Source organism: Sander lucioperca, chromosome 10, assembly GCF_008315115.2.
Source record: "Sander lucioperca isolate FBNREF2018 chromosome 10, SLUC_FBN_1.2, whole genome shotgun sequence".
Classification (NCBI taxonomy): Eukaryota; Metazoa; Chordata; class Actinopteri; order Perciformes; family Percidae; genus Sander; species Sander lucioperca.
This window is the reverse complement of record NC_050182.1, coordinates 24287971-24315403: the sequence shown is the minus strand read 5'-3', so window position 1 is coordinate 24315403 and position 27433 is coordinate 24287971. Positions and strand designations below refer to the sequence as shown.

Sequence of the window (27433 nt, the reverse complement as noted above, 5' to 3'; positions counted from 1 at the left end):
CACAGACATGAACCAGGCAGCAACAGGTTACACAACAGCTACTACAGAGGTGTGCATGGATGAGAACTCTGCCTATTTCACAACCTGAATTAAGTGCAACTCCACTGTGACTCAACCTGAATGTCATATGATGATCTGAAAGTTAACCGAGTGCGGGGTGAGATGTAGTCAGAATAAAAAGTGCACAATTGAAGTTCACTGGAAAAACATCAATTCTAAAATGTTAGTGTCAAATTCAGCCTTAGGCAAAAACTAGGGTGATTTAACGGCAATTATTTCCAATGCTGTTTTCCTTGTTTCAGGATTATAGAAATATTTAACAAACAAATGGTTATTCTCATTATCTATTGATCTGTCAATTATTGGTGACGTCATGAAAAAAAGATGATTATTGTTGATTAACTTATCAATGAATCATTTAAGCCCAGAACAGGTAAAAGTGAGACTTGATTCAGATAAAATCTTGAATTCTTGAGTTGATTTGCATTAGGAAGAGGTGAAATGCTCTCACTCGATTGGATTTCTCAATAATAGACACGCTATGAGAGATTTCTAGCATTGTATAAGCAATGACTGTAACCTGAAAGTGTGATAAGACTCAAAGGTTTGGGCTATATGAGTCACCAGGGTGTTTGACGTGTGTGTGTGTGTGTGTGTGTGTGTGTGTGTGTGTGGGTGTGGTGTGTGGTGTGTGGTGTGTGTGTGTGTGTATGTGTGTGTGTGTGTGTGTGTGTGTGTGTGTGTGTGTGTGGTGTGTGTGTGTGTGGTGTATGGTGTGTGTGTGTGTGTGTGCATGCGTGTTCGTGTGTGTGTGTGTGTGTGTGAGACATAGAAGGATGTTAAGTCATAGAAGTGGTTAATGTGCAGGATGGGAGGTGTCTTTTCACACCAGGTTGAAGGTGATCACATCCTTTTTGTCAGGATGAACAGTAATATTTGTGAAAGAGCCATGAAATGGATTTATTCTCTATAATCATGTGTACTAATTGTGTACAGAGAAGCAATTTAAGTATATGCATGTTTATTGCCTTAGTGCAAAAGCAAATAACAATGTGGCAGTGCACCAGCTGGCAACAGACAAAACAATGCCTTTACAATCTGATCCGCAGTTTGCCTGTTGAGGCAAGTGAAAGAAAGGCAACTGAGTCTTCTTCTCCCCCCTGACAGTAAATTAAGTTAAAAAAAGTCAACAACCCAGCACTGTTTGAACATACTTTCTTCAGCCATTGTACCTCCTTGTGTTTAAAACCCTGACCACTTTTAGTGTCTGTATCTAATCACGCTCTTTAGCCCCATTATCTCTCCCTCCCTCTCGCTCCCTCATTCTGACCTTACAAGGAGAGGCAACAGGGTTGATGTCATTGAATGAAGAATGCTGCAAGAATCCAGAGAGAAAAGAGAGCAGGAGGAGGAGGGGTCTGACTGGACAGTTTATGAACACAGAGAGAGAGAGAGAGAGAGAGAGAGAGAGAGAGAGAGAGAGAAGCTGTTTACATAGTAATACACAACTCCTGAGCCAAAGTAAAACGAGAGAGAACTTGTTTGGAAGAATGCTGTCATTCCTTTTCCAGACGGAAAAGCACAGGGGGAGGGTCTAATAGCTGAAAAGGGGAAGAGAGAAAGAGAAGTTACCATTACAGTCAAATCTTACTCAGCCTGGACCAAGAGAAAAAGGAGAACAAAAGGAAGAGGGGGAAGGAAAAAGGAGATACACGTTGCAGCTGTATTAACAAGGTAAGTAATTGTATTAAAATCAGGATAACAGGGAGGACATTGCATGTCTTACTTCTTTGGGGAACAGACTGCCACAGTTTACCTAACGTTAATAAGGTAAGGTAGGCCTTTGTCAATGCAAGTATCATAGCACAGATTTACTAATTAGGCTAGCTAACGTTACTCAGTGAGAGCTGTTGTTAACACCTCAGGGAATGGCATCTTTGTGATGTGACAACTAGTGTGGCTGGCTCTGTCACACATAGCAGCGTTTTATGACATATAAAAACTCCTGCAGGCTCTGGTTGAAAGATAGCTACCTCTCTTTGGGTGGTGTTCCGCTGTTTTCCTAGCTAACTGAGTGGCCGTTTAGTGAATATGAACGTATTGTAGGTTGCTACAACAGCTGATGGACACCGACGATAAGGAATGGGCTATGCGGAAGCTCCAACAGGAAGTCCAGTTAAATTGTTGACAGAGCTAGCTAGCTAGCAACGCAACTGTAATCTTGTGTTTACTTCATAGAGTTGCAAAAATATTAAACTTTATGACAGCACAGTTAAGAGAAACCGTCTGCTTTGCTATATGAGGTAAGACAAAAAACAGGGCGCCGTTAGCCACCAAAACCAACTGACCAAAGCTTGTAACGTTAGGAGTGGTAATTTAGGGGTGTGCGCCGCGAGTAAAGCTACGTTACCGTTGGTTTGATTTAATTGATGGTAATAAGCAAAGAGAGGTTACGTAAACGTTTATCATACAGTTGGTGGCTGGTCAGATTCGCAGGTGAGTGTCAGTTGTCATTCAACCGTCATTGGATTTAACGTTGATTTAACGACGCTAACCTGTAATTGGACACAAACGTTTTCGAACGTCATGTTAAGTTTAAACTTACGGCTAAGTTAACGGTTATTAACCAACATTAATGTCTCTGATTTGCTCTCTCAGCCACATAGCTAGATAGTTTATAGCTCATAGCTTTGCGACATTTTTCACATTGTGTATATTGCTATTAAGTGCATTATTAATTATTATTAATTAACCTAGCTGTCTGTCTTCATCTGCTGTGTTTGTGACCACTCACCCATTGCTGCCAGCTCAGCTGTCAAAGCATTGGTTAACAGTAGCTAGCTAGCTAAGTGTTCCTTAATGGGTCGAAATATTCTATTCTCAAGATAAATAAACTGTTTAAAATCCCTTTTGATCAGCTGGAAAATGCATCGTCCCAAAGCTGAGAAAAGTAAACCGGACTGTTTTTCTGACACCATGAAAAGTTGACTTTTTAGAGAAATGAACAACCCCTTGATCATCATGACGTTCACAGTGAAGGCAAAGATAATACGCTTTCAGGCTATTTGAGCTCTTTCATGGAAAGAATAATGTCTAATCAATAGGGTGCCAATGTGGGTGGAGCACCAAGGTAACTGTTACAGTCTGTTTAACTTATTAAATAGTGCCAAGTAAATAGAAATCTGTTATCAGGTGGTACGCTTTGCTGTTTTGTTGTGTCCATGTTAAGGAGGCTAGCTACAAGTATGGCTCTTTAAAATGTCTTAACCATTGAATGGCCTATATTCGTAACCTAGTTGGGATCTTATCATGTATGAGAGTATGCAAAGAGATCTACCACAGCTCATGTAAAGCATGTTGGGAGTATACATGAGACTTATGGCCATTTAAGCATAGCATTTGTACAACTTTGAGAATGTAAAAAATCCTGTTATTATCAGTGTTAGCCACACAGCTGTGCTCTGCCTTGTCTCTCTTATTTGCCTTTTCATCATCTAACGTTAGATAGGAGAGGAGCCTCAACCCAAGGCCACAGTAAGCTGTGTTTAAGAATAACTTAAAGCAAGAAGGCTCTGGCTTGGGTAAGCATGATGTTTGTGTGGTACTTCTGTTTAAAAGGACTGGGATTAGTCACTGACACATACAAATCTGTGAATGAATATGATCTGGGAGATATGGAGAAACAAATGACCAAATACATAAATGTCTATATTGCTGCGATATTGTAGGGTTGCCTTTTGGTGCTTTTACAAAAAATTGACACAATGAGATTTTAGATAAATAGGCCTAATCATCAGTATGTGGATATAATGACTAAATGGGTTATGGCAAATAACAGAACAGCTAGAACAGTCTGGTAAATTCAGAAAATTACATCCCTTTACTGTAATGCAGCCTGTAAAACCATGAAGAAACAACACTTGTGTCATATCACGATATTACAATATCCAAAATTTAAGACGATATCTAGTCTCATATATCGATGTTGACATAATATCGATATATTGCCCAGCCCTAATATGATCTATGAATAACTGTATGCTACCCTTTGTGACTGAGGAATCTTCCTTAATTGTATCTTTAATTGTAGCCTCCATGAGTCAGGACAGGCAAGCTTTTTTACAGCATCCCTTTGCCACAAATCACTGCATGTCTAGCTCTTTGATTTTGTTTCTCATGGTCTTGTGACTCTTCTTTGGCCTACATCATTCTACTGTACATCAGTGCAAGCAGAAACAAAGTTATTTGGATGAGAGCTTGACACAGAGCCCATTGGCTGAGGTTATTACCAGTTTTGAAATGTTGGCTGCTCAATCAGCCATCTAACTGAAGTCTGAGAGGGAGCACAACACTGGTGCTCAATGGATGTCCAATGATCTGTAAGATTGGACTCAAAAGGGTTGTTTGTCCCCGCATTAGTGACCCCCGGCCTAGACATGCTTTACCAGAAACTGGGTGTGCTATTAACATCAGAACAATAGAGCGTTTCATCAACAACATACTAGTCACTGATACAATCACTGACCAGACATGGAAGGAGTTAGTTACTGTCAGGAATTCAGGTTCTCTTAACTGTTCGGGTAACTGCCTTTCTAAATGTGGAATTTCCTTTTTTTTTTTTTTTTTTTTTCTTGGTTTTATTTCTTTATTATTTTTACTGATTTGGAAGCTTAACCTCTACCAGTGTTTAAAATAAAATAAAAGGGTCTTTTGGTAGAAAAACTGTAACCAAGAAATGTGTTTACTGAATTTATGTGGGCACAGTAATACTTAAAGAAAATATAATGATGTATGTGTAATAATAATGTGAGAAAATGCTGTACCTACATAATGTAGCGTTGTGTTTTGAGAAGATTACAACAAAGAAGACTTTAGTAAGGCACAATGCACCATGCTACAACACTTCCATATATGACCTTTTAAAAAGAAGTAGCACAGTATATAAAACAAATTTAGTTCCTCCATAACCTCAAAGTAATGAACCACTGCTGAGTTAAACAGTTTTTCTTTTATGTGTGGTAAACTTCCCCTTAACAGCTACTGCATCAATTAGACTGTGCCTTCAAAGGAAAGAGGGTGTTCATGTGAAACTTATCAACACTATCTATCAACGTATTTTCATGCACATTTTGAAGTGTTGCATTAGAGAATGTTGATGGAAACGGCAAAAAAAAAAAACTGCGTAGTGGAGTTGCGGTGCGCTATAGCCTGTGCCTCAGTTACGTCGGGTAAATGCTTCTAATTCGCATTTCCTTTTTTTTTCTTTTTTGCGACATTTTAAAAGTTCGCTTAAAATTCGCTTGACAATTAGATGGAAACATGACTACTGAGACAAAACACAAAGATATTGAAAAGTGTACCACAAAAAGAGCTCAGTTTCGTGTTTGTTCACGCTGTTGAATAGTCCACATGGAAAATGCTGAGGGCAGTGATTCTCCAACCATGTTTATGAGTGCCACAGCCATGCTAGTTTTTATATCCTTCAAGGTACAAGCTGATTGCATTCACACTCTGTCCTAAAGCAGTCCCTGATAAGATGGAATGAAAACCAACTGGGCTGTAGTACCCAAACTAAGGTTGAGAACCAATGTTCTAGCCTGTAAAAGCTGTCCAGCCATGTGGAGTTGATACAAAGTTCAAAAGCTACAGAGTACAGTGTGTGATTTATGCTGGGGCCCTATCTAAAGGCTACATAATGCCATCCTCCATCACAGCTGTAAAGTAGAAATGATTAAATGCAGCCTGAAGTGATGTCATTCGGTTCAAGTAGTGAGTGAGATGTAAATGAGAGGTTGAGGAAAGCACAAAAATAAAAGAGATAAAAATGGTTGTGGTCTGCCACAGAACACAAGTCTGTACATCAGATTGTGAGAGTGAGCCAGGGCTTCACACTTGTAAGCACTTTAACCTTCAGCAAAGATATAAAGAAAGAAAGAGGCTCTTTAGAGAGAAACAAAAAAAGGTGATGTCATTGAGTTGTAGTGCCAAATATGTTCCTCAGCCGAAGGTCTCTCATTTCAAGGATCAGGTTTCAAGATAGATTTGTAGTAGGATGTCTGGAGCTCAGTGTGGAGCTGATCTCACCGTATTAAATCCCTCAGGACCATATTAAGGACCAGATGGAACCTGACCACAAGTTATCATAACTGTTGAAAAATTGAGGGGGATATAGCATATTGTCTCTCAGAAACAAGGTAGCTAAAGTACGCACTCTAATGAAAAGACTAAATCACAGTGTATACTCACCCTTGTCAAGCACTCCTTTTTAGAAAGCCATTAAAACCTGAGGGCTTTGTTTAGTGTACTTCAGACTTGCAAACCTTATTTAAAGCCAAAGGCTTTATCTTCACCGTAACCAGTCAATCTGTTTTTTTCATTAAGTGTCCAGTCTGTTTAACTTGAAGTAGGCCTTGATACCAGGTTAATGAGTAGCCAGCTATTTTCTAAAAAACTGAAAAACACCTGGTCTTTCTCTTTTTCCTTTTGGTTTGCTATTTTCTTTTTCCATTGGTGCAAACTGCTCTGCAAAATGTCCCTATGTGCCTGCAGAAAGTTGGCAACCAGAACACATTGGCTCTCCCTTAAAGCCTCACCATCTCCCCTTATTGATCCATGCAGCATTTTTCTGAATTATTGAAGTGGAGCTAAGATTCTATATTTTGATGTTTTTGTAACTCCACTTAAAGGGCAGTGCCATTTGAGAGTGAATCTTGTGCCTTGACATTCAAACTTGTGACTAGATACATTTTGTCTAAAACGTACAAAAAATGTACTGTCGGACTGTTAAATGTACATGATGAAACATACATACTGTTACATACATGCTGCACATAGGCTACGCATATAGAGCTATCTGATAAAAATGCATACACACAACATATACTGTATGTATATTCTGACAAATAGTGAAGTATGTCCCTGTTTAGTTAAAGTGGTATCTAGCCAAGACGTTCAATACATCAGGGATTCATAATGGGATGTCTTAGACTGTCTAATGACACAGTTGACATCTCCAGAATGCCTAAAGGACATATATGGTTAAAGTGTTCTACATTTATAAATATTGATTTAAAGGAAGCTGACCCAAAAAGCAGAAGTGGAAATGTGTCACTGCTTCCTCATCAGAGAAGCTGGTGTATGTCATGAGCACCAGAGATACTTTCACAAGCTCTAAGGGTGTTTCGTCTTGTCAGAACATGAAGCGTTGCCTGATGCCTGTGTGTCCCAACAAAGTGGAATGAGGATGAAACACTTCAGCTTTCCCTGGTTAGTTTAGATTTTACCATCAGATATTTTCAAATCTCAAGGCTATGGCTTGATCTCTTCCTGGAAAGGTTGTTTCCCAAATGCAAACACAATTCTATCTAAATGGTGTGAACAACTGATCTACATTTTACTCACAATGCAAACAAACAAACAAACAAACAAAAGTTTTCTGTGGCTGTTGGAGAGATCTAGATCTACTCAGCATTACGTGCACAGGGGATATGTGAGTGTAACAACTTTTAAAAGGAAATATACAGTAAATTGATCTAAAAGGAGTCCTAAAAAAGAGAGGAAAAAAACAACTGGTATCCATTCAGTATTTGCAGTATTTGGTTTTTTGGGGATCATATTTCTGTAGTGAGGAGAAAACCTTGGCAACATTAACATAGGAAGAATATTCTAAGGAAGAATATGGAGAGGTATTGAAGCTAACTCAAGAAAGCTGTATCAAGACGCATAAATACAACCCGCTGTTTTCCAGTCTGACTGGTTGCAGACTTTTTTTTAAGAAGGATTGGTGTGGCTTTAGCAGAGCAGCCAAAACAATAAATGGACATTTATTGAAGCACTTTTAAATTATAGATTACTCAGAAAATAGTCTCACACTCTTCTTTTTAGTAACCGTGACATTTATGGAGGCATCAATGCTATGTAACCTTTATTAGGACGTAGAGGATAAATGCCACACAACAAAGAGATACTATTTGCATATTGTTTGTTCACTGGGAAATGTTATCTCCAAATTGTCTAATTTCTTCCACCTGTGACTCATTCTGTTACAGGTTACGTGTTGTAGCTGCATGACATTTGTCTTTTACAACCTAAAAGCTACATAAATAGTCCAAACACTGAAGGGTTCATCTTTGCCACAGTGGGAATCCTTATTAATATTAGGAGTATGCCATTATTTCAGAGCTTCGGGGTAGAATAGTTTGTTAAACAGCAACATAGTATGAGTTAAGACAGCCAGTGTGTGTACAGATGTGTGTCTGAGTGTATGGTTGTATGTTGGTGGAGGGGGTCAGTAAGAACAACTGTGCTTTTGACTAAAGTTCATGTTCGGGGGCCAGTGGTCTGCAGGGAAATGTGTTCAGACTTTGCGAAGAATCTCGGTAGAGACACTAAAAGTAACATCAATATTTGTTTAACCACTAACGTGTGAGGTAAATATTTGAGCTCACCCTCTTTTTGACACACCTCACATGAAAATGTTATGATAGTTGCTATCGCCCATGCTTCAAACTGGTCTCCCTCCTACAAAACTTGATTTTGTTGTGTTTTATGTCACAGTAAACAATTGTCTCTGGCCTCTGGGAGTGCCACTCTGTCTGCTCTGTATATATGGCCTCAGGACATGTTCGCACACTTTTCTCTCATTCCACTGTAGGCCATTTGCCAACGTGTTTGTGGTTAAAGAGTAACACTGAATTTGCAGAATGCCTAGTGGTTATTTTCTTTTTTTACTGCTATTTCACCAAATCCAGAAATAGTCAAAGTCCAAACTACATTTTAAGAGACCCTGCAAGCCACAATAAACCTCCATTTTTAATTAGTTTGTGTAAGACTTTAGGGGTTGAGACAGCTGTGTCCCAGTTATAAAGTACACAATAGGTATTACATTTGCATAGCATAGTGTTTTGGCAGTTGTTGATAATAAGAAGTTAGTGTTTTGTACTAACAGGAAATGTAAAACAATATGTATAGATTGAATCAATCAAACTGCAACTTTAGGAAGTAACTGCCAATTTAAAAGTTGGAAACTTATAAGAGCAAAAAATAAATAATTTGAGTTGTTACTGTAGCTGTCTCACCATTTTTCTCCGTTTCCATTTTGCAGTGCATTTAAGGACAACTATCCATCAGCATCACACTCTTGTATCAGAGTTAATATTTTCCTGTGCGGTGTCGGAACTGTGGTCCATTATTGTTTCTTGTGTTCATCCTTAGATAAATACACAAAATGGAGGACTCCAGCAGCAGCAAGCCGTTCATGATGACATCCTCTTTGAACTTCAAAGTCACCACCCCGTCCTTCTACAACCAGCCAAAGAAGTTTGCCTCTGTAGCACCACCACGGCCCAAAAGTCTGACGCCTCCTTCGGCTCCATCACCGACACCAATAGGCACAGCTGTGATTGGTCGAGTGGGAGATTTGCCTCCGCTGCCCACTTTGCTCTGTGATGGTATTTGCATTGTTTATGCTACTTTGTGAACCTATTTTGTGACTTATCTTAAGTTATATCCAGTCAGCAGCCCTCCCCTGCCCCACCCCCTGCTGCTTTTTACGCTACAGCATGCAGAACTTTACAGATGAGTAATAGAACACATCAGTTGTATTGTCATTTTAATGTATGGTCTCGGAGACATTAGGTAACTGAACTGTAATTCCTTTCTTTGGGACATTTTAGTCACATGTCGAGATAGTTACAGAGTCTCATGCCTTTGCTTTTGGGGGAATTTTACTACTTTTAGAGTTGTGCATAATTATACCACTAGTATGAATTTAAAGATGTCTGAGCTGATCTAAACCATAGACAAAGTCAGACAACCTCGCCAAATTAAAGGTAACCCTGTGGAGTTTTTGACAACTAGAAGAGCTATGGAGTACTGTTTTTACGAGTAGGCCCCCATTTTGTTTGTATTGCGCACATGCATGCGGACACACATGCACAGCATTCCAGCTGCTGGAATCACACAATTCAGGTCGACAATTGATGGCGTTTACGTGCAAATGGGCGTAGCAATGTACCTGCAAAGGCTGTGAAGAAGAAGACTGCTAGCAAGCAAACTAGACTAAACTAAATAGATGTAAACAGTGCAGGGTTCCTTACGTCTGCTTGCTAGCAGTCTTCTTCTTTACTTCCTTTGTAGATTTTAGAATTAGACTTAAACTTCAAATCTAATTTCCAAATATGTTATAACAGAGGAAATGCATTCAACATGTTTGTTAGACGTCAAGTATACACACAATGCGTTTTGGTAAGAAACACTATAAACAAACATTTTCTTTCTTTACAAGAAACCTCCACAGGGCACCGTAATACAGGATAACATAGATCGGGATACTGGCAGGACTTGGCTTTACCCTTTGACTCATGTTCTCACTAGACATGTAAAGTAAGAAGCCAGCTAATGGTCAATGACCTCCCAAACTGGCCACATCCTCCTAGCAGGTTTTATTTTTTATTGTCTTTGTTTGTTTTTGCTATAAACATATTGTATGATGTTAAAGCATGTATATCTCTCTGATAAATGATTGACAGTGAAAATTGGATTGGATGACTAATACAAACTGAGTATTAAGAAGCCGTTCTGTAACAGCTTTTAACCCTCCTCATTTCTGTCAGACTTCCCACCCCCTCCTCCTCCTCCTCCACTGGATGATGATTTGCCAGCCCCTCCCCCTGAATGCCAAACCACACTCAATGCCTCTGAGGCCCCCCCTCCCGCCTTCCCCGCTCCACCTCCAGTGGCAGATGACCTGCCCCTCCCAGCTCCCCCTGAGGAGAGGGCCTGTCCGCCCTCCTGCCTGTCTCCCCCTCCTCCCCCACCCCCTCCCCCTCTCCCTGCCTCCGGTACCAGTATTGCCAGTGCTGTTGGAAACCCACAGGTGAGTCATGATGGTATGTTCACCAAATAAGGCTTAAGTTGCTTTGCCTGTCTGCATGTTTCCTCTTTTGGCTGCATGTAACTGCATTTCAGTATAATTTGATAATCAGTTAGGACACTGGAGGACATTGTTGTTGGACCATAGTGAGTCCATGGAGTGTAGGATGGAAATACTAAGTCTTCTGAGATTTCCTGACAAATTATATTAGCATTAGTCTGGGGTAAATCACCCAGCTTCATGCGTCTAACAGGATTATTGCCCATTTATGCAACTGAAATAGTTTTAAGACATGCAACAAAAGGTTTATTGTAGAGATGTTTATTATAGGACTGCAACAATACCAGCTGGTTTGTCAGGCTATAAAGGCATCAATGTATGGAATTAGACATTAGTAGCCACTGTGGTTTGAAAATATGGAGTACACCTCATAATTAAATCAGCAAAGAGTGTATGTTAAATGTTCCTCTGCAAACAATCCAATGACTTGCATATTAAATAATTGAACAGTCAGTATTTTCTTTAATCCAACCAGGGAAATGAGATTAAAATATTCATTTATTTATTGTCATCATTAATCAGTTCATTCTGTGTGTTTGTAGATAAAAGATTAAAATACTGTAACTCAAGTCTTATTCGAACAATCAGTTGTAATTAAATGTAACCTACAGTAACAATTTCTCATCATCCACATTTTTATTCTTGTCTCAGCCTGGCCTTATCCTCCTTTGCTTCATTGTGATCACTTTATTTGTGTAAATAAATATACTTTTTGTGACTGTCTCCTCCTTCTGTCTTCCTCTCCCAGAGACTGGTGCAGAAGCAGACTACCTTCGACAAACAGCTTGACTCTCTAACCGATTTGCTGTCTGAGATGGAGACCAGGGGACCTTTTAACCCTAAGGTACAAAGCATGGGAGATGGAGAATACACTAACAAACAAACAAAAGAAATTATGATATAATACGGATAAAAAGATGAGCTAAAGAACAGATGAGAGGGGAAATGTCAGCAGGCTTTGAGCCTCACAGTAGCAAATGAGAATGAGTCAGACATAGGGAAAAAAAGACAAAAAGAAGGTAGGTAGGTCAGTGGAAATAGTTTGGAGGGATGCCAGGTTGGTCTCTTTTCATCTGTTCAGGTTGGAAGCTCAATGATAAGTGAACTGCACATACAGCACACCAGACTGAAAGAGATGAGAGAGAGAGAGAGAGAGAGCGAGAGAGCGAGAGAGGGAGGAAGCCAGAGTGTGCTGCCAGAGACCCAGTGAGAGGGCCATAAATGGAGAGTGTTTTTATCCAACTGGGAGGTACTGGATCATGGCACAATAATGTTGGCTCAAAACTGCAAAATAAATGTCAGAAAGACGAAGCACTTCTGATAAGCTCAAACTGTGGAACGCTTCCAATGTTTACTTTAATCAAAGTACCTCATTCAATATAATAAAAGTGTCTGATTTCAGCGTGCAATGTTATAAACTAGACATGAACTTCCCTCTGTTGAGTAATAGTTCATGGTAAATGGAAGTTTTATGTTGCAGAACAAACTGAATCCGTGTATAGAATAGCTTTACATTGAATTTGCATTTTTCTGTGTGCTTTGTTTTAAGGCAAAATAATCTGTAGAGAGATCTTTTTATTGTTAATGACGTTGTTTTATCCACAGTTACCGAGCCAGTATTCGTCAGCACCCAAGCCCTCAGCTCCTCCCCCAACCGCTCCTAAACCAGCTCTCTCCTTCCTCCCCCCCCCTGAGATGGGAGATCGCCCACCTCCAGCGCCCTGGGCAGAAGAACTCAAAGCCAGAACAAACCGACAAGCCAATCACAACTCTGCACCAAACTCTGCTGCTCAGCCGTTTGCTAAGGCTCCGGCTGTAGCCCCCAAGTCGGGTTTTGGAGGGAGAACGGCAACATCATCAACCTCTCTGGCACAAAAACTCAACCAGAACCTACACCAGAACACCAACCCCATCGATGTTGCACCAAAACCTTTGCCTCCCTCTGCCACCAGCTCTTTTCCTCCACCTCCCGCAGCTCCCCCTGCACCTCCTACTCCACCAAACAATATGGGGGCTGTCTCACACTCTAATAACATAAAGAGTTCTCCCTTTGCCAGTCAGGTGAATGCAAACCAAAACCCTCCTGCTGCTGTGCCTCCTCCTCAACCCAAGATGAAGACCTCTCCCCCCTCTTTTAACCAACCAATGAAAACTCCCCCTGCATCAATGGTATGTTCCACTTTTATTTTACTTAAGAGACATTCTTTGCTTTGCATGTACCATAGAAAGGAACAGGAAGTACAAATAATTTAGTTTATAGTCAGCAGACAATTATGCATTGGTTGGACCTTCACTAACTGTGTTTTCAAAGGTAAACTGCTCAATCGTAAATAACAAAATGCTCTATAAGGTATGTTGTATGGAACTATGTAAATAATGTATGTGTATGTACTAATGGCTTTGTGTGTGTGTGTGTGTGTGTGTGTGTGTGTGTGTGTGTGTGTGTGTGTGTGTGTGTGTTTACATGCACATGCAGCCCTCTCCACCTGGCCCAGTTCCTATCCCAGGTGGAGGCGTTCCTCTGAATATGAGGGAAGTGGAGGAGCTGGAGAGAATGACCAAGGACTTCATTAAAGACATGGACACACACGCACCTGTCATCACCTCCCCTCCTACAGGTACATACACACACATATAAACAGAGGGTGGCTATAATATTTATGCTGACTAACATTGAAATGTATTGTATGGTGTTTTTTTTTTTTGTTTTTTTTTTTTTTATAAAATTGTTCGTAATGTGAGAAGCATTTTAATATTCCACACAGGAAATAATTCTGGCTGAATGAAAAACATTTATGGGAATATAGTCATAGTGGTCCTGTCCACTGTTCAAGTTGTGTGTGTTGTATGAACTTTAATGTTGTAGAAAAGAAAAGAAAGTTTATCATCTGTGGAAATTACTTCTTTTAATACAATACTATGCTCCTTAAATTGGAGAATGAGACTATAATTCACACAAGCAGAACTAAATAATAAGACTGATGTATTTGTGAATAATCCTGTTTGTCTCTGCCTTCCTCTCCTCAACTCCCCTCATTTCTCTCTAACCATTTTAGAGGTTTGTGGGAAGTGTGGCGAGGCTCTGTCCCGTACCCAGCCAGCAGTGAGGGCCATGGATAAACTCTTCCACTCCAACTGCTTCTGTTGCATGAGCTGTCATCGCCCCCTGCAGGGCATGCAGTTCTATGACAGGGATGGCGCACCTCAGTGTGAGGACTGCTATATGGTGAGGATACACACGATTACACCAAAAGCTCACACATAACCGTTGTTCATTGAAACATCTTTTATTATTTTGACTGTCATTGTAGCTACAACTCACATTTTAGCAGTTTTATTTGTTTCATTTCATGTTTTTAGATTTGAACTCCTATGCTGTAATGTACACAGTGCACACTTCATTCTACATACTGAACAATGTGGACACAGTGAATATACCATCTCTCTGCTCCTCCTCAGAGTTCCCTGGCAGTGTGTTCCCGATGCGGGGAGAAGATCACAGACCGCGTGCTGAAGGCGATGGGCCAGTGTTTCCACTCCCACTGTTTCCGCTGCAGCACCTGTTCCTGCTCACTTGAGGGGGCGCCCTTCATCACTGATGACAACAACAACCCCTACTGTGTCCAGGATTACCACAGGTGGTTACTGGCTGTTGATTTCTCAATGCTAGGGAAATATTACATCTCTAGTCATTTCTTATAAGAAGTGATTAGTTTGCGATGCAATGTATGTTTCCAAACATACAATGTGGGAACTGACTTTTATCTACCTCTGCAGGAAGCATTAGCTGTGTTGATGTGTTTTTGAGGACAAATCAATTTTAATAGTGTTTGGATTTATCCATTTTTTGACCCCATTTATTCTACCTATCAGGATTACTGATAAGAGCGGTAGTGCTGGAGGAAGGAGGCAGCACTTCTTCCTCTCTCTCTCCCCCTCTTCTTGATTTGGACTAACTGAAACATATTTCTTCATCTCCTGCTTATAAAAGGTTAACACATCATGCTAAACTGTGAATAATAACTACGAATCCTCACTACCACTAGTTGACAGGCCTTACTTACTTACTTACTTAGTCCTCTTAGCCCCCTTGGGAGCATAGGGCATCCACCATGGATCTCCACCTCACTCTCCTCTGCGCTAAGGTCTTTACTTCTTGCTAGGAGGTCCCCGTCTTGGACAGTTCATCAAGCGTGGACTGCCTCCAGTTGGATTTAGGTCTCCCTAGCTTCCTCTTGCCTTGGGGATTATAGTCCAGAGCTAGTTGACAGGCCTAGAAGCAACTAATTTGATTTGGTTCCATTATAATATATTGATTTTGGTGTTGAATATGTGAGAATCTGCTTAAGGCCATCAACTAACAGCCAGCTTTCCACCCTTCAATTTCAGGCGTTTCTCCCCTCTGTGTGTGAGCTGCAATGAACCCATTATTCCAGCCCCAGGCAGCGAGGAGACAGTCAGAGTGGTGGCTCTCGACAAGAACTTCCACCTTAAGTGTTACCGTTGTGAGGTAAGACATTTAAACACAAAATTGTATCAAAATATACATCCCAGTGTATTCAATAACCCCTAAAAGTAACAAAATGCTAATAAATAAATGTATTTATTTGTCCTGTAGGATTGTGCTCGTCCTCTCTCCATAGAAGCAGATGAAAATGGCTGCTATCCATTGGATGGTAGGATCTTGTGTATGAAGTGCCACACCCAGCGAGCCAAAAAAGCTGCGCAGTGATTGGCCGAAGCAACGTGACTCAGATTAACTATGAACCAAAATCCAAAAGCACAGGATTCACTCAGCTGCCGTTTTGCCTTTGCAGCAGGGCTTTATTCAATGTATGTGCGCAGGTGTGAGTGTGAATGTGCTGTGTGAAAAGGTATGTTTGCATGCAGATACAGTGTAATATTCCCCCATCTTTGTTCACTTAACTTCAGTGCAGAAGTAATGTACTGCATTGAAATAAACTCCCCTCAACTTTTATTCCCAATCTCAAACTCTCCAATCTCTCATCCAGCCCTCTTTGTGTACTAGAACGTATTTTTTGTGCCAATTCTATGTTTACGCTAAAGTTTTCAGCATAACTTGCACAAGAAGAGTTTGGTCAAAAGAGCAGTGTGATGAATATAAAGTTGCCTTTCTTTGTCACTCGCCTAAGTATTGTTAGTAGCAACATATACTGAGATATTTCCATCGTAAGACTTTCACTGTCTGGTCTCTTTCCTTATGAGCATTGTAACTACATTGTTGTTACTGAGACAGATTGTTACCATAGGGTGAGGAGTACCAGAGGCCTCCCATTTGACCACTCTGCAGATTTCACCACTCTGGTTGGCTATTTTGTAGAGCATATCTTTCACACTTTGGCAGTTGTGCCTGCAAGCATGGTTAATTATGCTTTTTCTGACTACGTGAAGTGCTTTTTATTAGCCAATCTAATCCGACAGCATTTTAAAGGCGACTAGGGCTAAACGTTGACTGCAAAAAAGATAAACAGTGAATGTTGCTCTTAGTTTTTTTGTGATGTGAATTTATTAATACACAGGCATGCGTTGAATTAAATCTTGTTGCTCACTCTTCTCTGAGCATGATCTGATTTGATCATCACAGACTGTTTAAGGGCAAGATAAGGAACAAAAAAATCTGCCATTTTCTTCTCAAAAATCGTTTAAAGCTGAAACAGTGTATTTTTAGATGCATGCTTTTTGGATGCACAAATTATGAACAAACAGGCGAGCACAGATTCCATTTCAGGGATCTCATATTTTAAAAAAACAATGAGGTTATAAGTGTCAGCTGCATGGCTGAAAGCAGGACCTATCATGATCGTTGCACAGTTCCATAGTGAAGTAAAATAGCCTTTAAGTGTCACTTTGACTCTAAAGCCCCGCACATAATCAATTTTGTATTAGTAGACACCATCTAGAAACATAATAGTAGTTTTTGATATGCATTTTCTTGGAATCTCTTACTTAAAATAATATAATTTTTGGACCATTTTCTTCTATTAAGTATTAAGGTTGTACCAGTACTCAAATAGCCTGTCCTTACAGATAATAGATCAGTAGAGGCATTAGCTTAGAGTTTTAGTTAACAGATGTTGAAACATAGTGACCAAATATTGCGAAGCTGTTAGCAAGATTATGGTTCGTAAAACAGTAACATGAGATTCAATGTTTTGACTTTCATGGTTTTTTTCTCACTATTTTTGTGTTTGAGCCCAGATTTTTGGTTTTGATCTATTTTAATGTTACAGTACATACCACTATTCTTTCCTCTACTCATCTTTTGTACTTAAGTCTGTTCATGTCGGTTATATACTATTTTATTCTTATCTTACTGTACTGTGTTTCATTGATAAATGCTTACAATTATTTGGCTTAATTTTGAACCTGGAGATGTGCCTTCTCCACTGTTGTTCCTTTTGAATGGAGCCTGGTTTGCAGCTACAGAAATTCATTCCACAATAAGAAAACAGTAGTTACTTGTGATCGCATTGAGCTTGGTGCAGTACACCTCCGGAATGACTAACATGGCAATAGTTATTTAGCATTGCATGTTATCTGTGTAGGTGGTGGTGGCATTTCTTCTAGTATTATGTCTTTTGTTTTCACCAACTACTCTACCCTGCCTTTGTCATCACTATGGGTTAGTATACGTATGATGATGCCTTCACAGTTGCATTTATCTGCCGTTTTGGTGTGTTACGTCCTATTGTATTACATGTGGATGCCTTGTTTTTTTCCATATAACTTTTTTTATAAATTCCTGTTTGATATGTGTGAATGTGTATATGTTACATTATTTAGCCCCACCCCTCCCCCCTTTGGCTGTATCAAAAGATAAACAAATAAAATGCTAAATACCAAAATGTTTTTTGGTCTTATTTCTCGACTGTCAACTGTACAATTTCATTGTTCTGAACACCTACAATACATAGTGTATGCTGTATAAGTAACCACTGAAAAGTTTCACGCAATTACAGTTTGTCATATTTGTTTTTGCCACCACATTCTCTCTCTGGTTGGCCTCCATGTGACAGCCGTGAAACGTGTTTTCTCCCAGACTCTCAATGACGTGCTACACCTTCAGGACACCAAACTGCTCTATCAGTCGTCAACAGCCATACGTTGCACTGATAATGACGACAGCGGACATGTGTGCGTGTGTATCTGTGAGCATTTACTTTCCAGGAAGTGGTTGACCTCATTCAATGCGATGTACAGTAACAGTGTATAGGCAAAAGGAATTTGTTGGCCTCAACTTACCAGCCCAAGCCTTGTGTTTTTTTTTTAACATTTAATCCTGCAGACAGGAGGAATAAAAAAAATAAATAAAGTTGGAGACTTCATGTTTAGTTTCTCCTGGGTTCACAAATCACAAAACAGCCACATGCATGCCTTAGAGTTGTTCTGGAAAAGAGAGTAAGACGTAGCCTGCAGAGTTGTTTTTATCAGCGCGTCAGATGAGAGAAGTGAGTGATGGAGAGAGATAGAGGGCTGAGATGACAGCTGTTTGACGGAGGGACAGCAGCAGGAGGGAGCACATGTGATACATTAAATGTAAAAGACATCAGAAACAGAGCAAGACATCCATAAACTAAGAATGAGTGAAACTCCTGTAGAGCTTGAGGTAGGATCTTTCCAAAAAACTAAAAGTTGACCATGTTGTTATAAGTTGTGTTTATATTTCTTTTATGTCCAAATGGTTGTGAAGGCTTATGTGTTTTTTAGTTGCTGGAAACTAGAGCTGAGCCATATATGTTCCTGGAAAATATTATTTAAATGATGTGGTCCGGAGAGGTCTGCAACGCTCTTAAATTGTTTTGCTAATGTTTGTGTTGCCACATACAAACTGATATTGGGTTTTTTTAATCAGCATTTTCTGGTAACTTTGGAAAATGTGTAGACAAGCTGCTGTCCAGTGCCAGTGATATTAACATGCCGTATGATTCTACCAAACTGTGAAGTCAGTGGAGATGTCTAAGTATATAGTGAAATTTAAGCTAATGCCATGGTTGCTCTGATTACAACTTGGAACACAGTAGTCAGAACAGAAATTCCTGTGTTGGTGTTGTTGGAAATATTAAGAGGCTGCTAAGCGTTGTGTGGAAATGAAATGACTCCAGCTGTGATCAGATGTAAAGAATGGATGTGTTTTGGGGAGAGGTGTGGAGATGGTCAGAGGTTTCTGGGATACCAGAAATCACTGGTGATTCTTGTGGAGATGTTGTGGGCCTAGTTCAGTAAAAAAAAACACATACATTTCCAAAAATATGATTGTGTCTCTGTTGACTAATTCTTGTTTCACTTGCTCACTTCCAACCCCAGCTATCAGTCCAGCCATCGGCACAGCCAGAATCGGAGAGGGGGCTACGGCCTCCGCCTCTGTTTCAGCTGCCCCTCCCCACCCAAGATCCCTCCAACATCTATCAACAAACCCAGCTCCAGCCTGAGCTACAGCTATCACAGAACCAAGCCAAGCCAGTGTGGATAAATCATCGAAGGCTGTTTCTCCTCTTTTTGGGGTTTTGTGCTGCCATTCCGCTACTTATTTGCTACATGCATCATATTCTTCAAAATAGGAGCAATAACCAGAAAGACAAAGGTAGGCCTCCAGAGAAACACAACATAATTACACCATTCATTCAGAATTTACCATTTTGTCTGACTCTTTTGTTCACTCTTTCCTGTAGTGACTCCATGTCTCTCCCCAGCCTGTCAGTGGGCCTCAGCCCGTCTGTCCATGTCTGCTGATCCCTTCACGCAGCCCTGCGATTACTTCTTGTTCACATGTGGATCCGGCAGACTTTCACCAGACAGTGGGGGGAGGCAAAGAGGTCAGGGCATCCCTGGACATCCACAGAACCAGAGGGAAAAGGCAGTGTGGCCAGAGAGGAGAGGACAGAGTAAAGAGAAAGATGACAGAGGACGGAGAGAGGAAAAAATACTGGATAGAAAAACTGTACTGCTGCAGTATCTTACGGAGATCTTGGGTAGTTGTCTGCAAATGGGCTGTCCTGTAATGTGCACCACTCTGCATTGTATTGCTTTATTCAATCATTTGTCTGTATTGAGAGATTATATTATATTAATGTATTGTCTGAATCATGTTTTTCTTGTTCTGTTTGTCAGAAGCAAATGACAGACCGGGTAGTACAGCAGTGCAGAAGGCCAAAGGATTTTACTATTCCTGTTTGGACACCAAATCCATAGAGACAGCTGGAGCAGAACCCTTCCTTACACTCATCAAGAAAGTGAGATAATTATATGCCCTTGAAATGGGGGCCATTGGCTGATAAATCCCAAACAAAAGGCTGTCAAATGCAATGTTCCCTTATCACCTCTCTTTAAAGGTTAGGGGGAATAATGTGTCTGTTATTTGTTGCATCTCAGGCAACACAAGCCACAAAGAAATTATGCATCTTACCACTAACATGGCAGAATTTTTAGCCATGCTAGCAGCATGTATGTAGCACTATTGCCCAAGCAAAATATCCCCTTATGTCTCATGCATGCCATATATAATGATTGTATCTGATCTCTGTCTCTATGTCTCTGTGTCTGCAGCTGGGAGGTTGGGCAGTATCAGGCCAGTGGAATCAGACTGATTTCAACTCCACCCTGAGCCTGCTCATGAGAGACTATGCCACCTTTCCGTTCTTCAACCTCTATGTGGGTAAAGACCCAAATGAAACTGCCCGCGGGACAATCAAAAGATACATACAGGCCAGTATCCATTAGAATAATTTGTCCTTACATGCTGGTGGGAGGACTGCCATAGCAAAGTAGGCTTATTGCTGTAACTCAAGTCTCCTCTCTGTCAACAGATTGATCAGCCAGATCTGTTGATCCCGATTGAATGGAACAGAAAGACGCTGAAGTCTCAAGCTAAAACTCAGGTTGATGACTTTGCCAGACCACTATTGATTCAAGAAATGTATTTTATTTAATAAATAATGTTAGTCCATCCCACTAATGCATTCCTTTATTATTCTCCTGTCTCTTTTCATCCAGACGCTACGTCCCTTCTTGGCATCATGTCAGACATACCTGGCACTGTTGGGGGCCCTGCCCAGCAGCAGCATGTTCCATGTGGGCAACTTTATGTCTCTGTCCTCTGAGCTCGCTGTGGCTGCTGCACCTCTGGACTATCGCCTGTCGAAAGGGCAGCTCTATCAGCGCATGACCATCAAAGAGCTACAGGTACAGGGAAGGGGTGTGTGTTGCTATACACACATACTGACTCTGAATCCAATGCAACAATTGATTTTCGTTACATAAATGTGCCAACAGAGCCAGGCCCCTGCCATTGATTGGCTGGGCTGTCTGCAGGCCGCTTTCCATCAACTGCCTCTCATCGAAGATGATCACGTCCTTCTGCATAACTTACCCTACATTGTGCAAATGTCCCGCATCATTGGCAAATGGCTGAACAAGCATGAGCTGAACACCAGGTACTATAAGTGACACAAAACATACCACAATCAAACTTTTCTGTTTTTCTTTCGTGACCTTGTGCTGCCTCATTTGAATCCACTCAGCGGCCCCATTCATACTTACATGGTCCTTAATCTGCTGCACACCTTGATACCTGCTCTAGACTCCAGGTTTTCTGAAACAGAGAAGAATTTGTCTGTGGCTCTAGGTTACACTGAAGGGGTGAGTCAACACAGACAAAGTCCTTTAAAAAAAAAAAAACACCTGTGAGTTGGTTTGCTGCGTCACATCTTCATTATGGGCTTCTTCACCAGGTAGCCCCTCGCTGGAAACACTGTGTGTTAGAGACTGAGAGAGGATTTGACTCAGTTCTTACACACCTTCTCAGTGAAAGGACAGCACACAGAGACGTGAGTAGCGATTATGGGGAGTTGGGACATAATGAATTAAGCAGCAGATGAATTTTAAGGCTGATGTTTATTTAAGATCTTAATGTTCAACAGGCAGAGGAAATTATTCAAAATATAATTTCCTCCTTCAAGTCCAAATTACATGAACTCAAGTGGACAGATCAGAAGTATCTCCAGTTTGTCATGAAAAAGGTAACAAGTGAAGCAGGAGATGTTATTGTACTCCTTTAAACTGCATTTTGTTGGTGTTTTGAGATCAATAAAGGTATGCCTTCCTCCAGGTTCAGTCTTTAATTCCAAGACTTTGGACTACAAAACAGATCTTGAGTGAGGCTGAGCTTGACCTGCTATTTTCAAAGGTACATTAAAGACCTCTAATGGCTCTAACACATTAGGTGTAACATTTTCCTCTTTATTTGATGTCATTCCTAGTTACCCTTCTTTTCACCTAAACTTATGTAACACAACTTTGTCTAATGCAATTTGTATTGTACGTATCTATTGTGCAACTCAACGGGGAAAAAACTAATAGTAATCAGTTGATTCCAGGTGACAGTCGGCAATGGCACACATAGCTTCTTCTCCAACTACGTCCAGCTACTGTCCTTGTGGCAAAAGAGACTCCGTCAACTCTTGACTGAGCAGACTGAGGAGGCTGATATGTAAGTATCTGCCTCTATTCTTAAAGTTGAGAGTCAATATGAATGTTTTAAGCATGTAATTAATCTTTTCTCGTTTCTTTTAGTCTGTCTGTCACACCATTTATCCTGGGTGATGAGCTCCTCTTTCCCATGGGAATGTTTATCCCTCCTCTCTTCCATCCTACTTATCCTAGGTAAAATGTACACAGATTTTACTATTAAATGGTTTTCATATACTGTAAGATATAACATTGATTGTTGTACATTTTAGTACACACTTTGTTTTCTTTCTTAACAGGGCAATGAATTATGGTGCAATAGGTTTCCTTATCGCCAAAGATATCCTCCACCTGATTCTGCCTGACAGTAAGAGCAGCTCACATTTGTCATGTTTGGGTCACTCACTCACTCTCTCACTCTCTCACACACACACACACACACAGTAAATTACCTTAATAATAACACTCCACTTATAGATGGTTTGATGCAGTATCATATCAATCTCTCTGTTGTGTTGTAGTTTACTCTCAAAGTGAGACGGTGCATGCTGTGGGGGAATGTGTGTGGGCTCACTACCTCAATGTGACAGAAAAAGCAGGCCGAGGTGGGGCGTTTTCTCTCTCAGCGGCACAACAGCAGGAGGTGTGGGTGCAGTATTCTGCGCTGCAGATAGCATTGCAGGTGAGCAGCCATCTTCAGGTGTTTGCTTCTGTGTGTACAACAACACTGAGCTCCTTCATCCACATTTTTTCCTCAGGCTTATCATCAGAGTCTGAAGAACCATCCGAGTGACACTTCCATCTCAGGACTATCACACACTGGTCTGTTTCTCACATCTTTTTCTCAGGTACTGTGCTTCTATTATTAGGTTACAATTGTCATCTCCTTTCCTCTCAACTACTGATCGCATGACTTTTATTATATTCCTTTTCTAGGTTAACTGTGACTCAGACCCATACCATGAATTCATGCCCTTGGAGTCCTCCTTCTTGATTACAGTGATTTGTGCCAAATCTGACCTGTGTCCTACAAGCCTGCAGTGCCCCAGTAAAACCCAGCAGCATTCATTACAAACATGCTGAGTACATTCTGAAGAACTGCACTCTGACTCTTATTTTTTGTTGTTGTTATTTATTAATATGGATTGTCTGGCAAAACTATCCACTTGGTGCTGTAGAATATAACCGCACTGTGGAGGTTTACAAACTGTTGTTACAAAGATAGTTTATTTATTATAAGACATTGTGAGAGTACACTGACATTGTTTGTACAGTAATGTGCTAGTTGTTAAGATGTTTGGATTTCCATAGATTGCACAAGCTGTACATATTCATGTAAACAAAATAAACATTAGAAAAACTGTTTTCACCTCATGTCACAGATCCACTTTATCACATATGCTGCCATGGTAAAAAAACGATTCGTTTTAAATGAGCTTTTGTCTCCTAGGTGATGGAGACAATCATCTCCAACAGCAACTAAATAATTCTTTTTGAAAAATAAATAAAATCACAAACTTACCATTTGAAAATCAGTGTCTGTCAAACTTTCCAACAATCAGCTGGGGAGTTTTTTTGTTTTGTTTTCTTTCTGAAATATGAAATAGGCTAACAGCAAAAATGCGGAGGAAAGCCACAGCCAAGGGCGCAAAGGAAAAAGCCAATACCAATATTAAAGCAAGAGAAAATACACAGCTAAAGGTAATAAAACAAATAGAACGACCTACCAAAACTCCGACTGGGAAAGGCCTTGGAAAAGCAGGAGCCAAGCGTTTGGGCCGACTTCTAAAACGAGCCATCCAGGACCCGGAGAAGCCCACCGTGAAGGGAAAAGTTTCTCTGCCAAGTGAGTAATCGCTACAGTCATTTTAGCTACCAGTTAGCTAACTTTAGCTAGCTAGCCACAGCAACACGCTATTTGTATTCAGACTTGAGAGCCTTCCAAGTTGAGGTTTTTGGCAAACTTAAGCTAGTCTGTTTGTTAATATGTTAACTTGCTCCAGCCAACATGTAACGTTAGCTTGGGGTAAAACAAAACGGGGGTGTTCTCAACCACCAGTCACTCCATTGGCAAATGGACTGTTACGGTGTTGTATCGAACTTTCCCCGTCGAGATTTGTGGATGTTACCTAACGATAGCTAGTATTTTAGACTGATTTTTTAATCAAGCAAAATTAAGAAATTAAGAAAAATACAATGAAATATATATCTCAATTCAAATAGGGTACTGTGTTAAAAAGAGAGGACATGATCTCAATTTCCTCAATGATAGCCCTAACTAATAGTCAGGCTTTAATAAAAATGCACTATACAATTTATAAGATCATTCATTTATATTAATCCTATCAAAAAAGGTTATGTTTTGAATTGGGTCCTTGGAACAAGATACTTATATATAATCAGGGCATGAAATTGGCACCCGCCCAGCCGCCAAATGCGGGTAACTTTTGTGATTGGCGGGTGAAACTGTCAATCTACCTGCCACATTGGCGGGTAGCCAATGACAATTGAGTGATTCAGACTCGTAACTATCGGTAAGCAGGGTACACGGTTGCTTACGGGCCTGGTCCAATCAGGGGCCCGCATCACTGGAAGACATTGATTGACAGCCGGGGCCCCCTATCGCATTTTCATTACTAACACAATCCCAGCAGTCTGCAGCCACTGACCAAGCAGGAGTGAGAACGGGTGAAGTTAATTTCCTAGTTTCTGATATGAAGACGAGACGTGTGTGTGACTCAAACATCTCACATTTACCAACAAAACGTACAGCGAAAGACCGTGCAAAACATTTCAGACCGTCCTGCCAACACGTAGACATTTTAACATCAATGTACGCTGTAACGTTTTTTCACTCTAAAGTCAGCGCTGCTGTTTCAAATTGTCGGCTCTCTGCAGCGGCCGGGGCTGCTCCGTTTCCCCCGCGAATGACGCGCACACACAATCACACACACAGAGAGACACACGCACGCACAGACACACACACAAACGCACACAGTGGATGCAGGAAAAAACGCAGATGAGACCTACAGGATGACCTAAATTGAGGACAGCTACGTTATTGTAAGTGCAATGATAAGTTAAAGTCCAATAAGGACTTTATTAAACCGTATGAATGTGTCCCAGGCCAGGATAGAAAATTAACTAACAATGTAAAGATCAACAAGCCACTGACAGTGACAGATATGTTCATATTTGATTCATCCAATAAATTATTTTGTGTCTTAAATCCACCAGCCTTTTTCATATTTTACCAACATTTGCAGCATCCTGAGCCTTTTTGGTAAGGTTACTTGAAAATCTCAGCCCAGAGTAGGCTAATGAATTAATAGTAATAAGTATTATTCTCCCTAAAACAAGTTTCCTTTTTATTTATTTTTTTATTTTTAAGAACTATACAAAAAACATTCATGTGTTATGGTGCGCATTCACCAGTGTTTTGTTGTTGTTGTGGTGGCGTAGGCTACTCCAGATTTTGTCTAGTCATCTCATCTCATATATGCAGTGGCGTAACGAGCCAACACAGGATTATCAAGGCGGGCCCCCCTACTACAGCACGTGATGACGGCGCAATGTTCACGAGTAGGCTACCATCAATAGGACAGGATAGGATCATAGAGACACAGCAATTCCTGTTTTTCACCTTCATGACGCAAAAAAAAAGTGGCTGGTAAAAAGTCCCTGTGGCAGGTGGATTTAAAAATCCACCTGCCACAGTGGCTGGTGGTCAAAAAAGTTAACTTCATGCCCTGTATATAATGATGTATTATTACATAATTGCTTTAATTTACTTTATTTTTTCACGTCACACAGCCTTTTCTTTATTGATCTTCCAGAGACTCCTGTTCGCCTTTTCAAGCATCAGATTCAAACTGAGGCTGAGAATGCACCCAAGACAAACACTGCAAAGTCGGCCTCACCTCATGTCCCCCAGCTCATCCTCAATGTTGTTTCCCAGTGCAAACACCGAGGTGGCATCTCCATGGAAGAGCTCAAGCAGACGCTGGCTGCTGGAGGCTACAATGTTACCAAGAACAACAGGCGGGTGAACGTGGTGACTCAAAGGCTGGTTAACAATGACAAACTCGTACGAACTACAAGGAATGTAACATTCAGACTCAACAATGAGGTAAAATAACCTTTGCCTATATAATGTGATAACTTGTTTTCCCATAAAGGGTTTAGCTAATAGGACATACAACACTGAATGACTAACTAACGCAGAAATGTTTTGCTGCAATGCTCTGTACATGTTATGCATATAGTTTATCGGGCCAAAAGCAGAACATACTGGAGAGCAGCAGCACTTTTCTTCCCCATGTGATGCAGTGTTGACTTGACCTTCACATTTCAATGCACAAGTTAGAGACAGCATGTTTGTCTTATAAAAAATACAATGTAGTAATACAAAGTTACCAGTTATTTTGAATCCTTTTTTTTTCTACAAAAATCAGAAACAGACAGACAAAAATCAAGTAAGGACAAGCAGTGTGAAATCCCCACGACTAAAAGGAGTTCTGAAGAAGAGCAAAACATCCACCAAATCCTCCAAAGAAGCAGAAAAGAGACAAGCCAGAAAGACTCCCAAACCAAAAGGAAAGACTCGTAAGTCAGCAGCCAAATCACCAAAACCAAAAGGCATGACTTGTAAACCAGCAGCCAAATCACCAAAACCAAAAGGCAAGACTCGTAAACCAGCAGCCAAATCGCACAAACCAAGACAGCAGACACCCAAAGCGAGAAGAAAACCACCAAAGCCAACAGGGAAGAAAAGCAGATCTGCAACGAACTGCGTGGCACGGGTTCGAAAGGCACCAAGGAAGACTCAAAGGGCTCAGAGACGTCGACCAAAGCAAAACCGGCATCCGTATAAATCTTCCCGGAAAAGCCAGCAACCAAGGCCAAGACTAAAAACACAGCAACGTCGAGTTACCAGGAGAAGAGCTTACTACTATTAGCATTTAGAGTAATTAATGGTGAGCAGTAATAAACTCAAACCTTTCTAGCAACCTGAAA

The 27433-nt window shown here is 40.6% G+C and overlaps 4 protein-coding genes across 11 annotated transcripts in view; 3 read left to right on the top strand and 1 right to left on the bottom strand.

Annotated features, from left to right (window-relative positions):
- The window catches only part of fam131bb (family with sequence similarity 131 member Bb), a 29235-nt gene extending 27105 nt beyond the window's left edge, over nucleotides 1–2130 (bottom strand). Inside the window, exon 1 of the mRNA XM_036006204.1 lies at nucleotides 2034–2130. The gene's annotated coding sequence lies outside the window, so the exon portion shown is untranslated. The remainder of the gene's footprint in view (nucleotides 1–2033) is intronic.
- On the top strand, nucleotides 1465–17398 carry zyx (zyxin). 4 transcript variants are annotated; one of them, XM_031299581.2, is made up of 10 exons: nucleotides 1465–1734; nucleotides 9214–9449; nucleotides 10614–10876; nucleotides 11682–11777; nucleotides 12539–13102; nucleotides 13410–13551; nucleotides 13990–14159; nucleotides 14393–14571; nucleotides 15323–15443; nucleotides 15552–17398. In XM_031299581.2, exons 2-10 carry the CDS (start codon nucleotides 9227–9229, stop codon nucleotides 15663–15665), a joined length of 1872 nt encoding a protein of 623 aa, XP_031155441.1. In that variant the 5' UTR covers nucleotides 1465–1734; nucleotides 9214–9226; the 3' UTR covers nucleotides 15666–17398. The 4 variants fall into 4 exon arrangements, with proteins under 4 accessions (XP_031155441.1, XP_035862094.1, XP_035862092.1 ...); XM_036006201.1 differs by lacking the exon at nucleotides 1465–1734 and adding an exon at nucleotides 1764–1830; XM_036006199.1 differs by lacking the exon at nucleotides 1465–1734 and adding an exon at nucleotides 2131–2303.
- LOC116049692 (histone H1-like) lies at nucleotides 2834–27433 on the top strand. 4 transcript variants are annotated; one of them, XM_031299599.1, is made up of 5 exons: nucleotides 2834–2849; nucleotides 23954–24263; nucleotides 26254–26546; nucleotides 26872–27055; nucleotides 27098–27433. In XM_031299599.1, the coding sequence occupies exons 2-5, from the start codon at nucleotides 24038–24040 to the stop codon at nucleotides 27373–27375; spliced, it is 981 nt and encodes a 326-aa protein (XP_031155459.1). In that variant the 5' UTR covers nucleotides 2834–2849; nucleotides 23954–24037; the 3' UTR covers nucleotides 27376–27433. The 4 variants fall into 4 exon arrangements, with proteins under 4 accessions (XP_031155459.1, XP_035862098.1, XP_031155458.1 ...); XM_036006205.1 differs by having other exon boundaries at nucleotides 26872–27058; nucleotides 27143–27433; XM_031299598.1 differs by having other exon boundaries at nucleotides 26884–27433.
- Nucleotides 18400–23791, top strand: kel (Kell metallo-endopeptidase (Kell blood group)). 2 transcript variants are annotated; one of them, XM_031299580.2, is made up of 18 exons: nucleotides 18400–18560; nucleotides 19259–19535; nucleotides 19624–19923; nucleotides 20063–20184; nucleotides 20498–20656; nucleotides 20758–20829; nucleotides 20945–21133; nucleotides 21224–21384; nucleotides 21472–21589; nucleotides 21682–21777; nucleotides 21871–21969; nucleotides 22059–22136; nucleotides 22327–22439; nucleotides 22523–22612; nucleotides 22717–22784; nucleotides 22939–23099; nucleotides 23176–23265; nucleotides 23354–23791. In XM_031299580.2, exons 1-18 carry the CDS (start codon nucleotides 18534–18536, stop codon nucleotides 23498–23500), a joined length of 2367 nt encoding a protein of 788 aa, XP_031155440.1. In that variant the 5' UTR covers nucleotides 18400–18533; the 3' UTR covers nucleotides 23501–23791. The 2 variants fall into 2 exon arrangements, with proteins under 2 accessions (XP_031155440.1, XP_035862091.1); XM_036006198.1 differs by having other exon boundaries at nucleotides 19621–19923.